This window comes from Lepidochelys kempii, chromosome 23, assembly GCF_965140265.1.
Source record: "Lepidochelys kempii isolate rLepKem1 chromosome 23, rLepKem1.hap2, whole genome shotgun sequence".
NCBI classification, from domain to species: domain Eukaryota; kingdom Metazoa; phylum Chordata; order Testudines; family Cheloniidae; genus Lepidochelys; species Lepidochelys kempii.
In genome coordinates, this window is record NC_133278.1 from 15,408,210 (window position 1) to 15,432,525 (window position 24,316).

General features: G+C 58.1%; 1 protein-coding gene across 8 annotated transcripts in view; it reads right to left on the bottom strand.

Annotated features, from left to right (window-relative positions):
* The window catches only part of HUWE1 (HECT, UBA and WWE domain containing E3 ubiquitin protein ligase 1), a 59,860-nt gene that overhangs the window by 32,144 nt on the left and 3,400 nt on the right, over nt 1–24,316 (bottom strand). For 6 of the 8 annotated variants that reach the window (XR_012155985.1, XM_073321499.1, XM_073321505.1 and 3 more), the window contains exons 2-21: nt 23,121–23,265; nt 8,972–9,042; nt 8,187–8,285; nt 7,477–7,683; nt 7,187–7,339; nt 7,039–7,101; nt 6,254–6,331; nt 5,661–5,708; nt 5,497–5,565; nt 5,073–5,172; nt 4,763–4,863; nt 4,379–4,529; nt 4,164–4,291; nt 3,563–3,703; nt 3,382–3,493; nt 2,691–2,852; nt 2,504–2,605; nt 2,215–2,295; nt 701–807; nt 214–391 (exon numbers count right to left, since the gene is read on the bottom strand). Coding sequence is in view for 7 of the 8 variants with exons in the window: in XM_073321499.1 (XP_073177600.1) it covers nt 214–391; nt 701–807; nt 2,215–2,295; nt 2,504–2,605; nt 2,691–2,852; nt 3,382–3,493; nt 3,563–3,703; nt 4,164–4,291; nt 4,379–4,529; nt 4,763–4,863; nt 5,073–5,172; nt 5,497–5,565; nt 5,661–5,708; nt 6,254–6,331; nt 7,039–7,101; nt 7,187–7,339; nt 7,477–7,683; nt 8,187–8,285; nt 8,972–9,016 (2,125 nt within the window). In the remaining variant the exon portion in view is untranslated. Of the gene's footprint in view, nt 1–213; nt 392–700; nt 808–2,214; nt 2,296–2,503; nt 2,606–2,690; nt 2,853–3,381; nt 3,494–3,562; nt 3,704–4,163; nt 4,292–4,378; nt 4,530–4,762; nt 4,864–5,072; nt 5,173–5,496; nt 5,566–5,660; nt 5,709–6,253; nt 6,332–7,038; nt 7,102–7,186; nt 7,340–7,476; nt 7,684–8,186; nt 8,286–8,971; nt 9,043–15,151; nt 15,381–23,120; nt 23,266–24,316 lie in introns of those variants that run through there. The other 2 variants (XM_073321500.1, XM_073321504.1) reach the window with 2 other exon arrangements.

Here is a 24,316-nt window from a genome sequence, read left to right on the forward strand (position 1 = left end):
GGGGAGGTGAGCCAGGACTCCTGGGTTCTTTCCCTGGCTCTGGGAGGGGACTGTGGCTTAGTGGTTATGGCAGGGAGTCTTGGGTTCTCTAGCAGTGTGATCTTGGGGAAGTCCCTTCCCCCAGGAAAGCATCCGATGCCCATGGCCAGGATTGTGCCAGGCTTAGAAGCCTGGGCATGGCAGGTGAGCACCCCCCCCCACCCCGGTACTCACCCAGGGGGTCGGAGCTGCGTCGGCGCCGCATGGCGGGCAGGTAATCCGGGGACAGCAGCACCTTGAAGAGCCGCTCGAAGGGCTGGCACTGCACGAAGGACTGGAGGCCGCGGGCGTTCAGACACAGGGCGCTGAACACGTTGGGGAGGGAGCCCAGGACTTCCCGCGTAGCCGGGACCTGCCCGAGGGGGGAGAGAGCAGAGTCAGCCACAGGGGCGGGGTGCTGGAACTCAGCTGCCCGCCCCCACACCCTCCCAAGAGACAGGGGGACTGGCCGGGGAATCAGACAACCACCCCACAGCAGGGACTCCGCCAGCCTCCAGCAACTAGCTCACAGCACACCAGGCGGGTGGGTCAGTCCCCAGCCAGGGGAGGGGGCGGCCCCCTGCGGCCTGCGCAGCCGGGAACGGAAAGAGCTTCGATCCTAGCAGGGACCCACAGCCCGCCCCAGTCAGCCAGGCAAGGGCATGGGGCAGCCTGGGCTCACGTCTTTGATGAGGAGGGCGTGCAGCATGACGTCCGTCAGCCCATTGTCCTGCAGCGAGGAGAGCAGCGAGGGCTCCTGGAACACGAAGACCGTCACCACCTCGGTGGCTGCGGGGCGAAGGAGAGAGCACAGTGGGTGAGCGATGGCTGTCCCACTCCTCTCGGAAAGACGCCCCCAGCTGGGGCCCTCCCGGACAGGAAGGAGCTGGGCCAGGGATCAGCTACTGTGGGCAGCCACCCGTTTGGGAAAGAGCCCACGGAAACCACTCTCGCCCACTTTCATGCTTCAGGGCTTCAGCCAGGGGTCTGCAGGAGGTCAGGAAGGAATTTCCCTCCCCTCATGCCCAATAGGGCTATTTATTCCCCCCCCCCCCCCACCTTCCTCTGAAGCATCAGGGAGGGTGGAGACAGGCCATCCGACAGCCTGGGCTGCTCCTGAGAACCCTCTTTTAGGGGCCTGGCTCAGCTGTGGGGTGCGGAGATCAGATGGACAGGGAAGCTAGACACTCCTGAGCTTCACCCAGCTCGTCCCCTGCGCCAGGCGCTGTACATAAGGGCACCCTGGTCTCTGTTCGACTCCGCACACTACCCTAACTCACACAAGCAGCAGGCCGCCCGTCCTGTCCCACTACAGCCGGGCAAGGGCTTGCCACGCTCTAGGACAGTCCGTCTGGAGGCGGCATCACGAGGTTGGGCTGGGGACACTGGCTAACCCCGCTCTAGTTCTCGGCAGCCACAGATCTCACTTCAGCAGGGTCGTTCCCCCATTTCTACCGACGGGGAACCTGACCCCTTGGGGCCTGCCCAAAGCAGCCAGGGGGCCAGCTACCTGTCGTTGCCCAGGTCCGGCGCCCACACTTCAAAGAGAGCACCAAGACCAACCCCAGGTCTGGGAAACCTGCCCTAGAGTTGCGTCGATTTCCTTGAGCCAGAGCTGCTGGCTGGAAGGGGAAGTTGGACACACTAACGAGAAATCCCACGCCAATTGAACGGGGATCGGAATCGACCGTCCTGCAGAGCCGACCCATAAATACTTCATCCACACACACAGACAGAGACAGGGATCAAGTCACCCCGCAGCCTGCTTCGTTAACTCCCGGTGTTGCTTGCTCAGGCAGGTTTTCCAATGCTTGAATCCTTCTCACGGCTCATCTCTGACCCATCCCTATTTATCCACATCCTCCTTTAATAGTGGGCACCAGAACTGGAATCCCAGCCGCGGCCTCACCAGGAGTTCAAATAACCTCTGGGCTCCTCCAAGAATGCCCCACCATTCCCCCCTCCCGGATCACGCCAGCCCGCTAGACCAGGCTCTGCTCCACGGACAGCGCGGCGGATTCGCAGACGCAGGGTGGGCTGCAGTACTGAAAAGCAGCTCTCCAGCGGGACGGAGCAGTTGCGGGATGAGAATCAGGACCAGAATCAACCCCCCTCTCCCCTGAAGGGGACTCTGGAGGACATCGCTCTGGAGGAGGGGGCGCTGCAGGTTCCCCCTGGCCCTGTCCCGTTACTTACCGAGCAGGAAGAGAGATGGGCCGTAGTACTCCGCATTGCTGATGACATGCTTCAGAGAGGTAGGCAAGGAGCCATCCATCACTGCGAGGGGAGAGGGGCCGTGAGACACAGCAAGGGGGGGGGTTACTCCCCTTTGTATGGGGAGAAAGGAGGGGGGCTGGGAGCCAGGACTCCTGGGTTCTCTCCCTGGGGGAGGGAGCAAAGGAGGAGAGAGGCAGCTCAGATCCTGCTCCCCCCGCAAGCCCACCTGCTGCAGCCCATCCCTCGCCCGCCACCGGCGCCCCCTCACCGTGGCGAATGCCGTCCGAGAAGGCGGGGTCCTGGATGGCCTTCTTGAGGAAGTTGAGCATGGATTTGAGGAGGGCGGCTCGCTGCGGGATACACTGCACGCCTGCAGACAGGGAGAAGGCAGGGAAGGAGAGGTCAGCACCCGGGCCACTGCCCCCCACCCGCCCTGCCCGAGCCAGTGCACCCACCGCTGCGGGGGGCGACGACAGCACTGGTCGCGCTGCTGATGCTGCAGCTGGGGGCAACGGCACTCGGCATCCTCGCTTCTGCCACCACCACCACCGCCGCTTCCGGCCGGGGCTCTGCCGAGGTGGAGGGGCCCGGGCTGCTCTCCATGGCCACGTCTGACACTGCAGGGGGACACAGAGCATTACACGCTGGGAACCACACGCACCGGGATTCCTCGGCACCACAGGGCTGCCACCTCTCTGGGGCTGAGACCTCTGGGAGTGGGGGCTATGGGTTAGAGCAGGGGGCCAGGAGCCAGGACTCCTGGGTTCTCCCCCCAGCTCTGGGAGGGGAGTGGGGTCTGGTGGGTTAGAGCAGGAGGGGCTGTAAGCCAGGACACCTGGGTTCTCTCTCAAGCTCTGGCAGGGTAATGGGGGCTATGGGTTAGGGCAGGAGCAGGGCTGGAAGCAAAGACCTCTGGGAAGCTCTTTCACTTCCAAACCCCTTCATCTCCTGGGGCAGGAGACCTGCAGCTCAGTCAAACCCAGGCCAGCATCCATCTCCACGAGGCTTCGGCCGCAGTTTCGAGCCCGGCCACAGACAGGGCAGAACCGCTGGGTGATGGGTGGGATGGGGGACGCGAGAGGGGCCTAGGGGCCCAGAGGGCGCACGGCCCAGCACCCCACAGTGCTCTGGGACATTTCCAGTTACCTTCCATGTCCGTCTCCATCTCCTCCCCTTCCTGGAGAGGGGCGGTGGGTGGTCTCTGGATCTTTGGCTTTATGACGAAGGGGCACTCCCGGCGGCACAAGTCCACCTCGTGCTGGGGAGAGAGCAGGGCATTAGTGGGGGCCAGGCGGGGGGGAGCCACGGCCGGCAGGGGGCCGGTTACCTCTAGCCGGTAGATGAAGATGGAGAGGCCGCTGTGGGACTGGAAGGCCGCCATGTCCAGGTTGGTAATGAGATCCACCACGCGGACTGCCCGGGTCACAAATGTGATCTGGTCCTGTTCGTCCCCCAGGAACTTGATCACCTGGTGTGGGGGAGCAGCGAGATCCCTGGTTACGGGGTGCGCTGAGGATCGGGGCCACACACTCACCCAGCGGGGCTTTGAAATCAGCCCTAGTTCAGCCCATTCAGTGTGAGGGTGAATGCCAGTGGGGACAGCCGAGACCACCACCCATCCCATCCGGCCTTGCAATCTGTGACCCTGGGAACGCATGGATCTGCCTGGGGGTGGTGGTGGGGATTCTCCAGCTCCTGGGGTCTTCAGTTCAGGCTCTGGGACAATCTCCAGAGAGGGCAGAAGTCCTCTACACCCCAATCCCCTGGCCACAGCCTTTCCAGTGAGCCAGCCAGTTCTCTGCCCTCGGGCCAGATGGGAGCTGGGGCCCCCTGGAGGGGACAGGCCACATGTCCTGTTCCCACTACCCCGAGCCAGCCTGATCAGAGCCGACGCCCTCTAGAGGACAAAGGCCCTCTCCCCACATCACCTTCAGTAAGGCCTCCATCATGCCGCAGGAGACCAGCGCTTCCCCGCCGGCGTCGTAGCTGGCCAGGTGGTAGAGGAAAGAGAAGAGGGCCGTGGCGAACTGATGAGGGTACGGCTCCATGGTCGGGTCTGCAAGGGACATCCTGGTCAGCCTTTCACCTGTGTCTACCCTGGCCCCACACCCTGCAGCCCTGCACCCAGCTGCCCCCTGCTCACCGATCATAGCCTGGATACAGTTGCGCACCAGGACCGGCAGGAAGCCGTGGTAGGAGGCGGTTCCCGTGCAGTCGATGATGCTGCTGAGTTTTGGGGTCCTCTCCAAATGGACAATGGAGGTGAGGGTTCTCAAGGAGGCCGCCTTGATGTCCTGCGAGAGGTGACGAGAGGTGCGAGATGCCAAGCCGGGCCCTGGCTTCCCAGCACCCTCAGGGGGAAACTGAGGCAGCCCAGGGATCAGCCGCCAAGGCCGTAACACATCAGCGGCTGGCTAGGTTTCCCTCCCACATGAGCGGAGCTGACAAGCACAGGTGCCCCGAGAATCCTGGTACCCCAACTCCATGGGGTGACCAGCTATCCCAACCCCCCACCTGGGACGCTCACCATGAGCTGTTTGTCCGTTATCTGCAGCACGTCCACCAGCTCCTCTATCAGGCCGTTGTACAGGATGCTGCTGGCCGACTCCTGCAGGGCGTTGGAGTATACTGTGGGCACAGAGGGGCAGCGCATCAGGCTAGACCGCGTAGCTGGCAGGGGGCCCAAGCCAGTGGCAGCTGCCTCGGATCGAGCAGGGCCACTGGGCAGCAGTGCCAGGCTGCGCAGGAACCAGCCACCAGTGGGCACAGCGGGTGCCAGGCTCCGCCCTCCAGGCCGAGGGGGCGGAGCCAGCCGGGACCATCAGAGGCCCCCTTACCTAGGATGGAGATGGCATGCAGCCGGGCCTGGACAGCCTGCAGCCGCTTTCTGTGGTTGGAGAAGCCGTGCGCCAGGCGGATGTGTGTGAACAGCAGCATCTGGAGTGGGGCAGGGAACAGTGAGTATTGGGGGTGGGGGGCAGGATTACGGTACAGCCTACAACTGCACCCCACCCTTCCCAGCTCTGCACAGCCCCCCTGCCCCACCCACAAGGCAAGAGGCTCCCCCCAAGTAGCTTTTAATCAATAGATAGAGTGAAAACTGAGGCAGAGAGAGGAACGGGCTCTCCCCCACAGTCAAGTCAAGCTGCGGATAGAACCCAGGAGTCCTAGCTCCCAGGACCCCACCTCTGACCACTCGCCCTCAGGGATAGAGCCCAGATGTCCTGGCTCCCAGGCCCCGGGCGATGCCCCAGCACTGACCTGCTTGTCCTTGGGGATGCTGTACATCTTGGTGAGGGATTCCATGATCTCGGAGGGGCTTTCTGAAATCTACGGGAGGAGACCAGACGAGGCGCTCAGCACTAGGCAGCTTCAAACCCGTGTACAACACATGCTCCCCGCCCGCTCCGGGCCCTAGGCCTTACCTTGTCCAGCTGTTCTATGTGGATGTAATGCAGTGTGTTGCTGGTCGTCTGCAAAGAAAGAGGGCGGGGGCATTAAGGGACGGCTCTGCACGGGGCCTGCGGGTGGGAATGGGGAGGGGGAGCTGTCCACTGCTGTGTCTCCCCACACAAAAGCTAGGAGATGTAACCCAGGAGTCCTGACTTCCAACCTCCCCAACACCCACCCCTCCTGGCACCAGGGATAGAGCCCAGGAGTCCTGGCTCCCAGCCCCCTGCTCTAACCAATAGACTCTACTCCCCTCCCAGAGCCGGGGAGAGAACCCAGGAGTCCTGGCTCCCAGTCCCACCTCGCTCTAGGGGGCATGACGGGCCACAAGCTGCTGAGGGTGGTGGGTGTCCTGGCACCGCGGGCACAGCTAAGGAAACCTGCCCTTCCCAGATGACTGCTGACAGCTCAGGGGCACTAAGGACAGAGCTTGCAAGCCAGAGCCAAGCGGGGCTGGGCTGGGCCCCGGAACTGGCCTCATTCCATGGCCTTTCAAGCTACGATCCCCCCGCTGCCCCACACGGGGGTCTCCCCCTAGAGGATCAGCCCTCCCCGGCCGGACACTCACCCTTTTATCCACTTTGACCTCGGTGCCCAGATCTGCATAGAACTCAAAGTGCAGCGTGGTGGCACTGGGTGGGTATTTCTACATAGAGAGCACAGCACGGGGCGGTCAGAGCGCTGCAGGGGACGGCCTGCCCCTTCCCAGACCGGGGAGAGCCCCACCCCCTGCCTAGCACCAGCAGCTACCCCCGGTATTGTGGTGATACTACCCCGCTCCTCTCGCCTCTCAGAGCTCCCCCTCAAGAGGGAAACTGAGGCAGGGAGCCCAGCAGGCTGAGCTGGGACTAGAAGCCAGGAGTCCGGAGCGCCAGCCTCGTGTTCGAGCCGCCCTGGCAAGGCGCTGTGAGCTGCTGTTTCAGGGAGGGGAGACGGAGCAGCTACCATTACAAGGAATCCCATCTTAGAGCCATGGAGAGAACCCAGGAGTCCGGTCCCGCAGCCCCGTTTCCCACTCACTAGACCCCACTCCCCTCCCTGTGCCAGGAATAGAACCCAGGAGTCCCGGCTCCCAGCCCCCACTGCTCTAACCCACTAGACTCCAGTCTCCTCCCTGTGCTGGGGACAGAACCCAGGCGTCCAGTAGAGAACAAGTGACGTCGGTCATACTCAATGGAGGGCAGCACTGGGGGTCCCCCAGGAACTCAGCCCATGAGGGGTCAGGGCACGGACAGCGCCAGGGGTCCGGCATGTGCCACGCTGGCCATAGCCCTGGGCCAGGCGCTCAGGGGTCTGGAAGACGCAGCTCAGGGCCGGTTAGCCGAAGAGTAGGAAGCCGGGGTGGGAACTCACCACCATGAGTAAGTCTCTACAACACCCAGCCAGTCCAAAGCCGTTTTCCTTGCCGCCCCAGCTCTGCAGGAGAGGAGAGGGGGATTAGCAACATACAGAGCCCCCCAAGCCCGCCCCTGCCCCCACCCGCGGCGTGGGGGGCGCTCACCTCAGCCAGGTGCTGCAGCCGGGACAGCAGGGGCGCCCGCTTGTCGGAGCCCAGGCGCGTGATGTAGTTGGAGCGTTTGCTGAAGACGTAGAGCAGGTTCAGCACGGCCAGCACCACCTGCATGTCCGAGGAGGCCAGCAGCGTGGTCAGGTGCTGTGGGACGGCGGGAGGGGTTAGACGCTGCATGGGTCGAGGGGGGTTCTCGGGGCTCAGAGCTGGGGGACCCCAGCCCGAGAGAGAACCCAGGAGTCCTGGCTCACAGCCCCCCCCATTCTACCCACTAGCCCCACCTCAATGGAGCTGTAGAGATGCCGGGAGAAGCTGTACTCTATGAGCAGGGCGGTGAAGTTGAGTACAGCCAGCAGCAGGGCCTTGAGCTGCTCCCTCTCCGGCCGGTCGCACACCAGCATCCACAGCATGTTCTCCACCGTCTGCCCGGCGTCGGCCAGGATGCCGTCAAAGCGGTCGAGGAGATCCACCCAGTGGTACAGCTCGCACTGAACGGGGGGGAAAAAGGAGGAGACACGGGGGTGAGGGGAGCAGCCAGCGAACCCAGGAGTCCTGGCTCTCCCCTGCCCCGACATCTCTTCCCCGCCCCAGCCCCATACCAAGATGGGAGGCTCTTACCATATGCTAGAACTTAGACCGGCCACCAGGTAGTCTGTCCTGAGCCATGGACTTGGCTGGCGGCCACCACTCTGCTGGTCTGGATTACAGCTGGCGCACCTAGAGGAGATGACCCTGTCCCCCATTCCCCCACCCCCTGAGCCAATCAGTCCCCAGAGCTGGCGCCCCCTGGCGGGGACATGGTACCTTCTCCCCTCCTCAATCCTCAAACCCTTGGAAGCAGCTAGCCACGCTGACAGCGAACGAGCGATTCCTGCCAAACCCCCGGCAACACCTGGGGCTGGCCAGGGAGCCAAGGTCCCAGCTGGACAGGTGTCGAGCCGGAAGCAGTACCAGCCGAACGGCATGCGCACTGGACGCCTGGGAGACCCACCTTCCCGATGTTCCATGTCTTGATCTGTTGCAGTTCCAGCAGCAGCTGCTCATCGTTGCAGACTTTGAGCTTGTCAATCAAGGCCCTGCAGTCGGCAGGCTAGGAAGAGACAAGTGGGGAGAGGCAGGTCAGGGGGACCAGGCTGCTTCGGGCCTGGGGCAATGATCTGGCTGGACCCCCTCGCCCCAGGATTCCTCCAGCGTCCCGACAGCCCTAGGGCTGATTTCAAACACACTGGGAGAACCCAGCGGCTCTGTGGGGCATCAGAGATGAACCCACAGGACTGAAGCCCAGACCTCTGGCATCAAGGGAGAGCACCCCCTCTTCACATAGCAGGGCCCCCAGAACACACCCTACAGGGAGCGACAGTTTTCACACTGGCTGGGTCTAGTGGTTAGTACGGGAGAGCCGGGAGTCAGGACTTCTGGGTTCTATCCTTGGGTCTGGGAGGGGAGTGGGGCCTAGTGGTTAGAGCAGGAGGCTGAGAGCCAGGACTCCTGGGTTCTCTCCCCAGCTCTGGATTCAGTTTGATCCCAGTAAAAATGGCAGCCCAAGCACGGCCTGGCAATTCCTAGGCCAGAGAATGTACATTCCATTGCGAAGGCAAGATCCCGCCTGCAGCAGTAACATCTCTGTCAGCGTGATGGCCCAGCTGGCCAGTAGCCCAGCACTCTGCTCCTTCGCCAGCCCCAACTCCTGTGTTTAATGGGGCATTTCCCCAGGAGCCTTCCAGCCCCCCAGTCATGCCTGGAAGGCCAGGTGTTCCAACCCCCAGCCATACTCACAGCCTCAGTGGGGGTTTTCTTCAGTTTCGTTCGGTCCACTTTCATTTTTTATTCTTTTCCACTTTCTGATCCTGGAAGGGAAGAGCGGAGAACAGATGGTGAACACAGAGGGGGCCAGGCACGGAGCCTCGCTGCCGGGTTTGTTCTGTTTGGGCTACTGTAAGGTCTGGGAACCCTAGTCCCAGTCCAAGGCCGCACCATGCCAGGCCTGGACAGACAGCTCACCAAGGCGGGTCCTTCCCCCACCAGGGACAATCTTGAGAGACAAGGCAAGGGGACAGGCCACGGATCTCACCCAAGGTCACAGGTTAGTGGCAGAGCGGGGGACAGAACCCAGGAGTCCTGGCTCCCAGTCTCGCCCCCCGCCCCCGCCACTAACTGCTACTTCCCATCCTCAGCCAATCAAAATTGAGGACCCCATGTGGCCATGCCGCAGTTACCCCGACTTGAGACCAGGGTGTCAGCCTCCAGACCAGGGTCCCCCTAATCACAGACTCCAGCTGCCCCACCCCCTTCCCAGATCAGGGGGTTTCCCACTGCACCAGGTGCCACTCAGTTCCCCCCTCCCCAAACAAAATCAGCCCCCTCCATTGAGCCAGCCCAGCTCCAGCCCCCTTCCCACCGTGCCCAGTGCGGCCCATCCCACTGGAGAGGGGAAGGGTGACCCCCAAGAGTTACCCCGGGCAGGGCAGGGCGACAGTGCCACGTATGGGTAGAGCCAAGGCGGACTCTGTCCCCAGCCAACCCACATATCTGTCCAATAGCCTGGAGTTATGGGAATGCCCCCACCCCTCCAACCCATTCACTGCTTTCACCCCTCCCCCAAACCCAGGCAGGGTCTCCAGTCCGGCAGCAGCAGACCTGAGCCCAGGGGGTTTGAGCGCCTCACAAAGGAATCTGCTTCTGACCCTCGATTTAGGCTCCAGTCCTGACCTTGACTCAGCTATCCCGGAAGAGACGCTTGGGGTGAACCTGATGGTCCCCCGCCAGCGGGCAATTCTTGAGATCTGGGTCTGACCCCTGGGCATCCAAATGGCTTTGTTGCTCTGGGCTGCAGTTGAACAGCTGTCCAAGGAGCACAATTTTTGGGACAGGCACTGGCTATGCAGCACGGGGAGGGAGGGACCCCGATCTCAGCTGAGCCCCCTTGATCGGGGGAAGAGGAGAAAACACCTGGGCCCTGTTTGCATCACAAGGGCCGAGCAAGCCAGCGGCATGGCTGGATTGGAACCCACCCCAGGGAAATCAACAGCAAAACAAAAAAACCTGTCACCCCAAGCACAATCTGCCTTCAGAGTCAGAGCGAGACAGACAGCTTCCAGGCCTGCAGATCAGCCCAGAGGGGAGGGATCGGGGCCTGAGCAAGGCACTAAATCAGAAAAGGGGGCCCAAACAGCCACAGCGTCTAGTTTCAGGAGTGGCTTCATCGTCTTCCCTAGCAGCCACGGGCCCGCAATGCTTTATTCGGCACCAATGCCACCACTGCTGGATTGCGGTGTCCAGTTCAATCAGAGAAGGGTTGGAGAAAAGCCACAATTAAAAGGATTAGCAAACTGGCTTTCAAGCGACAGACTCCAGGAGCTCCAGCTCTTCAGCTCCCCAATGAGAAGGTGTCTAGCCATGGGGAACCAACATTTGAGAACAGGAACGGGCTCTTGGATCCTGCAGAGAAAGGTCTAACAGGCGTGGCCATGCAGGTCAGACCAGCCGAGCCTGGCCTCACAGTACCAACTGGGAACAGCACAGACCACGGCATGAGCTGGACAACAGCATGGGAGGGAGACCTTGGGCCCCATGCCAGAGCCTGAGCCAGAACTAGCCACTTCTCCTTCGGGCACATGACTGGCCGCTGACCCCTGCCCTTGCAATCTGCTTTTTAGGGTCAGGCTTCCCTGCAAACAAAGCCGGGGCCAGTCAGGCCGGAACTACAGCTCCCAGAAGGCAGTGGGCTTGCCTCGGCCTTCGCTGATGACATCACGGCTCCAGCTCTGGAACAATGAATGTGCAAAAAACCCCCAGAGGAGCAGGAGTGGGAGGCGGTTTGAAGAGACGGGGTTGGGGATGGGGGGGTGGCGGGAGGAAGGCCATGCTCAGGGCCGCTGGAGCAGACTCGGGTCCCAAAATCCAGTGTGCGCAGCACGTGTGCAACAGGGGAACCTGAGCTGTAAGAATACAGCGCGTCCTTCCGTGCTTTGACCGTTCCCTGCCTTTCCCGGCTCTGGCAAAGGAGCCGACTGGGTCGTTCAGAGCCTACAGACTAGGAGCAGCCCTGCCTGCTTCTTCTCAGTCTTTCACCACAGGATAAAGGGCCCGCGGGGGATCTCATCTGGCCCCCTGTATTGCACAGGGCAGGGAACTGCCCCCAACAGGTCCCAGAGCAGATCTTTTGGGGGAGGGAGCCTGAGCCTGATTTACAGATGGAGAATCAGTCGCTCCCTTGGTTGCTCACTCTTGGGTCAGGCTGAGAAGCTGGAGCTGAAAACTAGGACTCCTGGGTTCTGCTTCCAGCTCGGAGGCGAGAGGAGTGGAATGGGGAGCGAGGACTCCTGGGTTCTGTTCCCACCTTGGCAGCAAGCAATTTCTTGCCAGGGCTCCCTAAGCCAAGCCAGGTGAAGCATTCGGGTCCCTGGGCAGAGGCTCCCCAAGTAGATTGTGAGCTTAGGCTAGGGCCACACTATGCAATTACTTGGGCCCCTGGGCACCATAGCTGGACCGGGCCGTGCACCGGTTGGTGTACACAGCGCTAGGTCGGCGGGCAACGAACCGACCTGCCCGCATTATGATTGCCTCATCTCTCGCTTCACATGCCTGTCGCCAGCTCTTTTGGGGCCAGGCGACGGACGAAACCATCCCCTTCTGATCAGGGGATCGGGCCGCGGTCCAGAAAGCCCACGCCGAGTGCTTTCAGACACTAGACAAAGCTGGTGGCCAGGAGAGGGCCAGGAAGCAGCACGTGCACCAAATTTGTCCTAGACTGCTAGGACCACTTGTCAGAAGCGCCAAAGACCCCTGACCCCAAGCCCAGAAGAAAAATGATCTAAGCAAAGGAACGCAGCTTGCCAGGGAAGAGAACAGCAGAGACTCACAGGCTCTTGGACTGCAGGGCACATGCCAAGCACCAGTTTCTAACAGTCAAGGGGGAATTAGCCACTGACACAGACCCCTGAGGGAAGCGACCGATGTTCCCTCGCTTGTCGTGCCGAGATCAAGACCACACACCTTGCTCGAAGACAGGCAAGTTTAGGACTCTGTGGGAAACTGTCTTGCGTTGTATTATTTAGATCTAGTCTGACCTCCAAGATCCTTCTAACCTTCTGCCCACCCTCCTGGAGCTGAGCCACGGCCCGGCTAGCCTTAGACCAAGGCTTGGTCTCAGTCAGTGGCCAGTGGACACTGTAAGAAGCCCTGAAGTTACAGTTTTAAGTTTCCCTTCCAGATAACCAGAGTTTGGCTCAACCCAAAGGAGGAGAATTTAGATCCCTTTCCAGAGCTTCTTTACCTTGTACAGTATCTCTGTATGTTCATGTGACCGGTACACGTGTCCACGCCTGCTAAAAAGTTCTCGGCCAGGAGTTCCATCAGCTAACTGGGTGCCGCGCACTTAAAGGAAGTTTCCTTTGATCACTTTGGAGTTAGAGACCATTGGGAACCCAGGAATCTTGGCTCCCAGCCCCCTGGCTCTCACTCGCTACAGAACCCAGGAGTCCTGGTTTTGCAGCACTGCAAACATGACTGAATAAATTGGACGACTCATTCAAAAATGAGAGCAACCCGACAGATCGGAGGAGCACAGAAAGTGCCGCTTTTCTTAAAAGCGAGTCAGCGAAGAGACCGGCTCTAGTTTAAGCAGGAATGAATTCAGAGACGTCCTATGGCCGGGGTAAACAGGAGGCCAGACGTCCATTTGGAGTATGATTTCACAAGCCGCCAGGACAAGTGTTTGAAAGGCAGGTCTTGGGGGAGCAGCAGCCAAGGCCACATGTCACAGCGGGGCTGGGCCCGGGGGAGGTTTGTTAGCCCACAGGCCGGTTGGACACAAAGGAGCCCACCTTCCTGGAAGCTGGGGAAATGTACTGGTCGAGACGTTCTTCACCGAGGCCAATCTCAGAGCTCTGACCTTCTGGAGCACAGCCAGCACTCCTTTCCACCCAAAGGAAGTCATTAATTATAGCCTGACAGAGCACAGGACTGGGAACCAGGTCCTCACAGATCACGCAGTCCTGTGGCTCAATTTATCCTTTCTAAAATAACCACATGCTCTATAAACATGAGCTCCAACAGCCTGCAAGGCACAGGAGGTCAGACCAGACCGAACTGAGGTCCCTTTTGAGGTCCAAAGCTCTTTCACACTCCTTTGGGGGGTGGTTAGATTAAGTTCTTCCGGCCAGGACCTGCTCAGCTCCCTGCACAGCTGACTACTCTAGACGCCATGGTCAGGCCAAACTGAACTATCACAGAGGAGCCTTCCGGCCACATAAGCTAGGAATCCAGAACTGGAACAATGGGATCTTCCCCCTGCTTTTATAGAAGGGAAGCACAAGGCATAGACTGATCAACTGAACCCAGGAGTCCTGGCTCCCGGTTCCAGACGCCTGCCAGAGGAACTTCCAACTCCTGCACCGCTGGTCAGGTCATTAGTGGTAACCGTCCTGGCTCGTGGAGTCTGCCCCACGGCAGATTGAGTTCTAGCGACCAGTGTGCTCTCCTGCTCCGAATTGGGCACCAGCCAGCCCTGGGGCCGGACAGAGGGATCCGGCCCTACAGAGCACAGGACCCGGGACGGGGGAGGCAGCTGGAGGGGAGAAACCCAAGGAGACAATGAGCCAATCCTGGCCTGATTGGGTTCTAGCCCAGGCAGCCCACGTGACAGTGGATTTTGCTTCCCCAAAGGGCAGGTGGTGCCATGCGCTGGGACTTTTGTGCCAGAATAAGAGCTGCGGTTTGATTCCCAGGTCGGGGGTGGGGGACAGTTGGATGAATGTCACCGGTAAGAAAAGCTGACTTGGGGGGAGGGTGTATCTCGGGCCCAATCTGTTCAAACAGCCCCATATGTGGGCCACTCAGCCTATCCTTCGCACACACGAGGGGCACCGAATTTCAAGGCAATCTGAGGAACCGTGCGGATTTGTCACTTGTTTTAACACCCTTTGATCCTGGCACAGACTCCGGCGCAGGCCGGTGGCTGGGGCCAGCTTTTCACATTGCTTTTCTGTCTCTTTCCCCTCCCACCTTTCACCGGTCTAGACTGTGAACTCCTTAGGGCAGAGACCGTCCAACTAGGTGTCTGTCCAGCACCCCATGAAGCCAGGGTTTTCACAGGCCCCGCAGCCAAGCCCTGGGGGCTGCCACCATCTCAGTCAGCCTGACTGGGCACCGTTGCTCTGCAGCATTTCAATTAACAGGGACACAGCGACAGGCTTCCCTTGAAAGCTCCTGTCCCTCTTCTGATGGCGACTGACTTGGGCTCCGAGCCTGGGTTACAGATCACTGCTAAGTTTGGCCACCTTTCCCAGCACCGCGCCCACGTTCCGGCTAGGCCCTAGGGAGAGGAGCTTCCGCAAGCATTCGCTAGAGTCAACGCAGCCTTCAGAGCAGAAACGCCGCGCCTAACCCCCCGGCCGGCCCAAAAAAGCTGACAAAGCACTTCCTGCTGGGTGACCCAGTTTGCTAGAGAAACCAGCCTTCGATGGGAACCAAAGCCCGGTCGTGGGGCGGGGCCCGTCCGTACATACCCTGCTTGGCGAGGCCTGTGATCCTACCCCACCAGACATCTCAGGAGGGCTGCAGGCCAGTGGGCCCCCACCGCTCCAGGTTGGCTGCCTTAACTTGGCAAAACAACCGGAACCTGGATGCTGGCTGCTCCCAGAGCCTGCTGCTCCTCTCTGCTCCAGCCGCAGGCCCTGAGGCTGTGGGGCAGATTGCGTTAGCTCGCTCTTCTCCTTGCACTGGCTGGTTTTAAAAGCCACCTGGCCACACTTTCGCACAGCTCTCAGCTGAGCTGGGGCTGCTGCTCCGATGATAGGCTTCCCCCAGCTGGGCACTGCCCAGACACCCACCCTTCGCTACCCCTCGAGGAGCCATGCTCCAGCCTGAAACTGAAAGCCAAAACTCCCATGGCATCCCCAGCTGAAGAGCCTGGGCCGGGAGCTCCCAGCCGCACAGAGCACGGCCGACACTCACCAGACTGCCCCACGGCAAGAGCTATGCGTCCACTTCCCATCGTCAAATCTGTTCAGATCAGACTGATCAGGAAGCCAGTCTCCTCCTGCCCCTCACCCCCAGCAACACTGGACACTCTAGAAGGGACCAAAGCGTCGTCCTCCACAGACTTCCTCCCAGGGGATTTGCAGACAGACACCTTGCAACCCGCAGCTGCTTAGTCACGGCCATGACTCCACGAGGAGTTTTCGTTTCGGTTCTGGAACAAGAGAGCCCTCCGCCCCCGCCTAATAAATAGCTGTCCACTCACACGGCAATGCCAAAACCATAGGACAAACCTGGAGCGCGCCAGGACTTCCAGCCCCATCTTTTGCATCCTGCCTGCTGTGGCTCACTGCTCCAGCAGCTGTACCTCCCGAGATCAGCCGTGCTGTCGCTAACTGGCGCTAGACAAACCCCTGTGCTGTGGGGTGGGGAGCTGCTGGGGCTGTGAAGCTCAGAGCCTTCCCCACCCAAAACTCCCCCAGCAAAGGGGCAGCAAGGAACAGCATGCGGAGGTCGGAATGAAGGGGGCCGCCTGGGCTTGATCCCTGGCTTTTAGATACTCATACGCCCATCCCCTATGTGGGGTCTCTCAATCTGTAGGTCGCTGATCCTCAGCCTCCCTGTGAGGAAGGGCAGTGCCAGCAGCAGCTCTGCCTCAGTTTCCCAAGCTCAGAGACTTGCCCCTGCAGTCTCAGTTCCCAAGCTAGCACCCTAACTGCCAGGCAGTCCTGCTAAGGCCAGAGAGGTGGGGTGAACGCCATGCGCCCGAGACCCCGGACAGGCCTGAACTCATTCCTGCCGGAACTAGAACAGAGCTCTTTGAAAACATCCCGGACAGACTTTGCCAGCGCTGGCAAATCCAGCGTGACCTTCAGCAAGCGCTTCATTCGCCTCCCTGTGCATCTCATTTTTCCTCTGAATTTGTTCGGCTCCAACGGTCGGATGGAGCTGAGAGGGCTCTTCAAACTGGGATCGAGTCACCCCTTAGCCTTCTTTGTGAAGTTGTGTTTGCTCTTTCTGGTTAACAAGGAGTCCCTGTGGGTCCTTAGAGACTAAAATTTGGGCATAAGCACAAATCAGACATCAAGAATTATAATATTCAAAAACCAGTAGAACACTTCAATCTCCCTGGACGCTCAATCAGACTTAAAAGTGGCAATTCTTCAACAAAAAACTTCAAAAACAGACTCCAACAAGAAACTGAAGAACTGGAATTAATTTGCAAACTGGACACCATCAAATTAGGCCTGAATCAAGACTGGGAGTGGCTGGGTCACTACAAAAACTAATTTCCCCCCTGCTGACACTCACACCTTCTTGTCAACTGTTTGAAATGGGCCACCTTGATTACACTGGCATCATTAGCACTACAAAAGTGATTTTTCCTTCCTTGGTATTCACCCCTTCTTGTCAACTGTTGAGACTAGCCCACTTCCATCTTAATTGGATTGGCTCGTTACCACTGACACCCACTTGGTAAGGCAACACCCGCCTTTTCATGGGCTGTGTATTTATACCTTCTTACTGTATTTTCCACTCCATGCATCTGATGAAGTGGGTTTTAGCCCACGAAAGCTTATGCCCAAATACATGTTAGTCTCTAAAGTGCCACAAGGACTCCTCGTTTTTGCTGATACAGACTAACACGGCTACCGCTCTGAAACCCGTCAGAAAGAGAGAAACACTCTGGGAGCTCAAAGGCAAGTTTTCCCATCCGTTCTCTCCAGCTGATCGACACCCGCCTTGAATCATGGGCACCAGAATGGGACACACTATTCCAGCAGTGGTCACACCAGTGTCAGATCCAAAGGAAACAATCTCAGTCCTTCCCGTGTGAAGCTGGCCAAGTCAGGCGTGTCTCCAGTCCCCATCTCCACGGAAGGTTTCCTACCCTAGCGAGAACATCAGCTCTTTGGGGCGGGGACCGTCTCTCCTAGGGACACTGCTCAGCAAGCAGCACTTAGTCATTCTGCTCACACCCAAGCCCCAAAAAGCCTGCTGGGCAACACGCTGCATTCAATGCAAAACCCCCACAGGTGCAAGTCTGGTGACTATTTTAGTTGCAGTGGTTTGGGCATTACGGTAGCCACTTTGTACAAAGACAACGAGACGCAGGATGGGAGAGGGACAGCGGCACCGACAGGGAAAAGAGTCGCCAGATGGGGCAGCAGGAACAGACCCCACCCACTACGCTATGTTGCTTCAGCCTGCAAGAGCCCCCACTCACACCCATGGCACGTTGATCCGACTGTGCAGTGACACTTGTGACTTAACACGTGGCACGGGGGCAGGGGCCTGGCTGCTGTGAGCACTCTGTTGCCAGAGGTTTTGAAGTCTTGGACGAAATACAGCACTGCATGGCTCCGAAGTTATCAGACTAAAAGGCGTTTTTCCCCCCCAAGTCCCTGGCCTTCTGTGTCACGTTAATGCGAACAGCCGGGCTGTGGAACCTGAGAAATCTCCGATGCAGAACAAAGTGCAGCCACCTCTCGTGCAGAGAGCGGCAGCTAAACAGAACACAGCAAGCTGCAGGACAGTGAGGGAGGGGGATTCTGGGCCACCAAGGAAGCCCCATGAAAAGCAATATAGGATCTTTAGCAGCTTACTTAAGACTTTGGGCTCTTTTTGTTCTGTGTTTGTGAAGCGGCTAAAACAAGGGGCTCCTGGGACTGCCACCATACAAGTAACCTGCGCAGAGCAGAAGGGACCTTGGCTGAAGATGCCAACAAAGCGAGAAGCAAGATGCTCTGGGAGCGATCAATGCAGGTTGAGTCCAGTGTGACCTGGGAGTCAAGCTGGTTTCAGGGCAGACAGCGTGCTTAAATCCAACAGGGGAGGTGGCAAACTCTTCAGGGTCAGTACCCCTGTTTGAGCTACAAATCCTGCTCGGCCATCTCCACTCTTCAAATGTTGCTGGGGTCTTCAAATACACTTTCTGGCTTGCGGTTTTCAAACAGGATGGTTTGCTTCAGTCCTTGATAGCAAAGCACAGTGTGAGCACAAGTCACCCGACGGTAAGGATGAGGGAGCCCTTTGAGCCAAGATCCAACCAGAAACATTCCGGCCCAACACGGCCCACCTGTTAAAAGCAGAGCCGGAAAGAGAGACCTACGGATTGTCACTGAGCGCCTTCACTCCAGGTCTTGAAGGACATTGTTAGCCTCCAGTTACAGGCCCTGTCCCACTGCTGAGCTAGCTAGGAGATCTTGGACAGGCAGTGGAGGGTGGAGGTGCCGGTCTTGTGGGGTCACAGGCCAAACGTTCCGAATCCACCCAACCAGTTCCTGCCCTTCTAAAGGGAGCCATCCCCTCAGAAGTGTTAAGGCTAGAAAGGAACCGTAGATCTAGTCCGATCTCTTGTACAGTGAGACCACAGGACCCCTGTGCTGAGCTCAACAAACTGCAGTTGAACAAACATCCCTCTTACAAATACACCCAGTCTCGACTGAAGACCTGCGTGATGGAGACCCTCTTACCACATCCCTGCACAGGTCTGTCCCAACGGCCAGCCAGCTTACTCCTGACTTTCATCCATCGCGGATCAGCTACCAAGCCAGCGATCTCAACCTGCCTCCTGGGTGAGATCCAAGAGCTGTCTGAGGTCCCATCTCTTCTCCCCAGGCAGTGGTTAAGTCACCTCTTAACCTTCACTTCCATAAAGCTACTTCAGTTGTTTACCATGCGAACCTTGGACGGCCCCCGTGGTTCTTTTCCAAACCCTCTCCTCGTTTTCCCAGCGTCGTTCTAGATCCACTGGGGCACCAGACCTAGACGCAACCTCCCAGTGACGCAGCCCCGTCTCTGCAGGTTTTTTAATGTACCCAGCGTAGGTGCACCCCCACTTTAGCAGCTGGGACTCCCTGGCACATGTAAAACATTCCCCACGCCTGCCTCGCTAGCTTCCCAGTTTCAGCCTTGCCACTAACAGCTCCAATGACAGCCATCCATCAGCCACACGGTAGCCCTCAGCGCGCGCTAGTCCATTTCTCGCCTCCTGCCCGACAGCAACCATCGCTCCTGTAGTGCTCCGCACAAGCGCCTTCCCCTTGCCAGGTGCTGTACGGAGGCTGCTCGCTGCCTTACAGCTCAACAAAGGCCGGGGAAAGGAAAACACACACAGACGTGAAGCCAGCAAGGCAGAGGCAGCAGCAGAAGCCAGGAGTCCTGCCTCCCACCTCCGCGCCTCTTGTCCCTCACTACGCAGCCGCTGTTCTAGATGGAAATGAAAGCACTTGTCGTCGAACGCTGACCTCCAAGAGGAAACTGGGTGTGTATAACATTTGCCCCCCTACAGTCAACACCCCACGGCTTGGTGCATCCATGCGAAACTAACAGGCGAAGACACTGCACTAGCCTGATTTATAGTCCAGAGAGGCTCCTTGACGGGGCACCACCTCCATTCTCCACGAATGTCTAATAGTTTTCCCTGCCTACTAACTCCACCTATGATCAATGGGAGAAACAGGCTCTTTGGTTCACTTTGTAAAGCTCTAGCTTTGTACCGTCAGCTTCGCCGTTAGCCCTCATTTGTTCTGAGCTTTCCCAGTGAAAGAGGGGCCAGCTGGGGGCATGGGGACCTGCAAAGGCAGGGGGACAGGTGCATGATCAGCAAAGTGTTTTAACTGGCATGATTTCAGTTGGACAGTGGCCCCTGAAGTTTGTAACTTACCATTCCAAGGCCAGAAGGGATCATCCAAGCCTAACCTCCTGGCTAACACAGGCCAGAGAATTTCACCAGTTCCCCCCGGGGTGGAGCCCGACAACTTGTGTTTGGCAAAAGCATGTCCCAGAAGGTAGGCAGTCTGGATGGGAGCCTCCATCTCCATCCCCGGGAAGTGTGTCCCAAGAGTAAACCATCTTCTCTTTTAGAGACAGGCGCCTCATTTGCCATTTGAGTTTGGCTGGCTTTAGCTTCCAATCGTCTCACCACTAGAAGGGGCTTCGTACTCAAGCCTGGGATGAAGGTACTTAGACATGGATCACACTGTGCTGTAGCTCCACACTGGTGCTTAAACACACCCAATAAACTTTAATCCCCTTTAGTGTCTAACAAGCAACAGGATGAAGCATCCTGGGTGAGAAAGAGAACGGGGCCAGTGTGCCTGACTGCTCGTTAAGAGGAGTCGATCAGGGTCACATCAGGCTCCTTTATAATATTCCAGTCGGATTCTCTTTGCTCACCCAAGACCTCCCCGGGAAGAACCGGCTACCTCTGTCAAGTACAACGCCCGCCTGAGTGCCAGGACTCCTGGGGGTTCTGTGCCCCGCTCTATTCCTGTCACTGACAAGGTGGGACCACACACAAGCCACTACCTCCAAGCCTCAGTTTCCCCACTGATTAAACAGGCAGAAGTTTGAGACATGGAAAGCGCGGAGATCCTCTCACCAGTGATCTCTCTACCCCAGAGCGATTTACTCTGCACAGGTTCTAGACGTGGTGACAGCAGTACATGGAAGGCTGCAGGCTTTAGCAGCGAGGCCAGCTCTTCGGAAGCACACCCTTAAATGGCAGAGGTTGGAAGGCACAGTCACACATTTCTGGCCGGGGCTCTTGTCCTCCACAACAGAAGCAGCATGCTTGGTTCGAGAGGAGAAATCTGCCAATACTTTAACGAGGCAGGGGTTGGGAATACACCCAGCCACTCACTTCAACTCGCTGGCTCATCTGGAAAATTGCTCCAGTGAGCCAGGCAACAAGTGGAGCAAGTTTTAGTAACTCTGCCATTATGACACACATCCGATTAAGAGTCTCTGAAGGATCCAGGGCAGAATTGGTTCCACCAGCGATGTCCTATTTATCTGGCCACGCAGCCACCACTTAGCTACTGCTGAGGAAATGTGTCAGACAGCAGGACACAAAGCCAGTCTAGTGCATCTCTATAAACACACACCCCCCACACTCCCAATGACTACCTGCAGGCTCTGATCCTTGCTCCAATCAGTTTCATGGTTCTCTAAGATGCAGGCTTTTAAGAGACTGGAAAAAATGGCATCGTGGACTCAGTTACCCTGAATCTCCCATCAGCCGACAGTGGACAATGCCCGGAGGGCTGGCGGTTTCCAGTTCTGCCACAGCTCCGTCGAGTGAGCCTGCCTCCAGGACCGGCTCGCCGTTACTCACAGGCATGCCAAAGCAGGGGGAGTTGAAGTGGAAAAGGTTCTTTCAACTCTGTTTGATTCACAAGGCTAAATATGGGATTCCATAGTGACGCTGCATTTTAATCGGTACGTCAAGCCGTCTGAATCAGCCTTTTTTCAAAGAAAAACGATAGCTCCCCCACAGGGCTAACCCCAAGCCCACAGACAAGCCAAGAGGCTGGAGAATGCCGCTAAATCGGCTCTTCGCACCGGGTCTGACACCCATTCCAGATCACAGGGCAAAGCAGAGGGGTGCTGCAGACAGTGCACATACAGGCGGCATGAATGGTATTGCTGGACTTGGCTCAGGGCCTGAAACGGAGTCATGCTGGTCTGAACTCTTACAGAAAGGATCGTCACTTGAACCTAAAACATCTAACCTGGCAGTACACACCCTCTACATGCTGTCCTCTGGGTCCTGACTAGTGAAAGGCACCAGAAAGTTAGGTGACTTGACAGAGGTCACAGTCAGTGGCAGAACTGGAAACAGAACCCAGGAATTCTGGCTCCCAGCCCCATCCCCCTGCTCTCGCCACTGGACCCCACCCTTCTCCCAGAGCTAGGGAAAGAACCCAGGAGTCCTGGCTCCCAGCCTCGCTGTTCTAACCACTAAACACCACTCCGCTCCCGGAGTTGCGGAAAGAACCCAGGAGACCTGACACCCAGTACTTCACACCAGCAGCACTCAGGCCAGAGTTGGGGGTTATCCCACAGGTATTGGGGCATCAGACCACTCAGTCTCCCTTGCAGGAGGACAGCTATCAAGGCCCTGCGCTAACCATTAGACACACTCCCTTCACAGCGACCAAATCAATGTTCTTAAGGCAATGTAGCAATACCAAGGGGAGCCCGTAAGCACCTCCCTGCAATTCCAGGCGCTGAGCAGGCCGACAGTCCCAGGGAATGAACCTGGGACATTTCTAGGGCGGAAACCCTGGGACTGAGCCAAGACCCAGAGCTCAGACACACAATTCCACTGCATCACATCGGGTGCCACCTCACCTGAAGCTAACTGGACTTAATCAGGCAACTTTCCATGCTGCTGTAGGCTGGGAATTTGGGAAGAACCTAGGTGTCCAAAACCCATGGAACCCCGGAGTCCTGGCGCCCAGCCCTGCCACCTCCACTAACCCACTCCACCTCACCTCTGCCCAGAGCCAGAACGCATAAGGCTCTGAAAACCCCAGAAGAACTTACTTAACACCCACCACCTTCAGCACATATTCCATGCGAGGATCTCCAAGCACATCACCAGGGGACTGGTGAGCAGAAGCCTTATCTTTCAGAGAGGGTGGATGCCCTGGCCAGTATCAGAGCTGGCTCCAGGGCTTTCAGAGCCAGAACCTCCTCACCTTCAGCCACCAGGCGCCCTCTCTGCAACATGAGACAGAGCACTGTCTGGAGGCCAGAGCTCCATGCCTAGCTCTGCCTTGTTGTGAGCTCAGATGTGCCTCAGTTTCCCCTCCCACCAACACCTTGGGATAGGGGCATTCTCACTGCACATCCGTGTGGGCCCCAGCACACAGGCAGCCTCCCTGCCCTTGAGGGGGGGCGCCCCCTCAGAATAAAGATCAACCCAGAGAGAATACACCTGCTGGCTGCGGTGTTAGCCAGTTCACCGTGGACCCTTATGCCCCCTCATCAGAGGAGCTTCAGCGGCGTGGGTCGCCGTCTCCATCCTCTCACCATCGATACGCAACCACAGCTAGGGATCGCTGCCAGAGCAAAAAAGCCCAGCTAGGTCACCAACAAGCCAGAGTCACCGCTAGCTGACAGAGGTGAGCACCAGAGGTGCGCGGACACCCACCTGGAATCACAGCCAGTCCATGCTCAGTCCGGTCTGCTGTCCAAATCACTAATCCAGCACCCACGCTTCGCCCCAGCCGGCCAAGGGAAACACCTTCCGGTTTTCGCAGCCACTCTAATCCACTTCGACCAGACTAACTGAGGGCCTAGGAGGAACCAGAGACACGCGTGAGACCTGGCATTGGGGGCAGGTGGGGCAGAATCTACCGAGACCCCAGAATGGGCACGGGGCAGAGGCCAGACCATGGAGACCCAGGTATTGTGTTATACAGGGTAAAGAGCAGATACATCCCTAGCAGGCGAATTGGGCAATATATTGGGGGACAAGTCAAAGCAACTTAACAGCAGACAGGAAGCCAAGTGGGGTACCTGCAATACCATCGTATTCACCCTATGGTATCCCTGCCTGGCGTCGAAAGAGTGAACCTAGATGTGGTATTTACCCTTCCCTCCATACAAAACCCAGGAGTTATCTGATAACATTCAGACGCAGCAGCTCCCATACAAAACAAGGGGAAGTGCCTCTTCTCACACACCCCACACTGTTAACCTGTGGAACCCATGGCCACCTCACTTGTGAAGCCCAAAAGTAGATCACTGGGGTCCAAAAAGAACTGGGCAGCCCCATCGATGGATCTATCCTCCATGAAGTTATTAGCCAAGACAGTCAGGGACGCTTGGGACAGCCCAACTCTCTGACGGCCAGAAACTGGGAGGGGAAGATGCTGGGGGGGGTCCTTTCCAAAACTGCCCTGTTCTGTACGCTGCCCTGAAGCTCTGGGCCTGGCCACTGCAGGAGATGGGATACTGGGCTGGATGGACCATTGCTCTGCACCACTCTGGCCTGTCTTATGTTCTCACCTGCTACAAAGCAGGAAATCAGGGGGTGAAATTCCCTGGTCTGCGTTACACAGAAAGGGACATTGTGAGCTAATCTTACCCCCACCCTAGACAGATTTGCTTCACACACCACATCAGCCCCCCGAGAAAAGCACTGAGTGCTGTTATACATGCAAACAAAACAACAAAGAGCCAGGCAAGCCCTAGTCACCCAACAAGTATCCTGCCTTAACGTAGACTCTACGGTTATTTACAGGGAGTCTCCCACCTCTGCACACCACACACTATGCAGTTGGTCACCCCCAAACCGTGCTGAAAGCCAGCAGCAGGGAGAGGCCAGCTGGGCTCGAAGCTGAT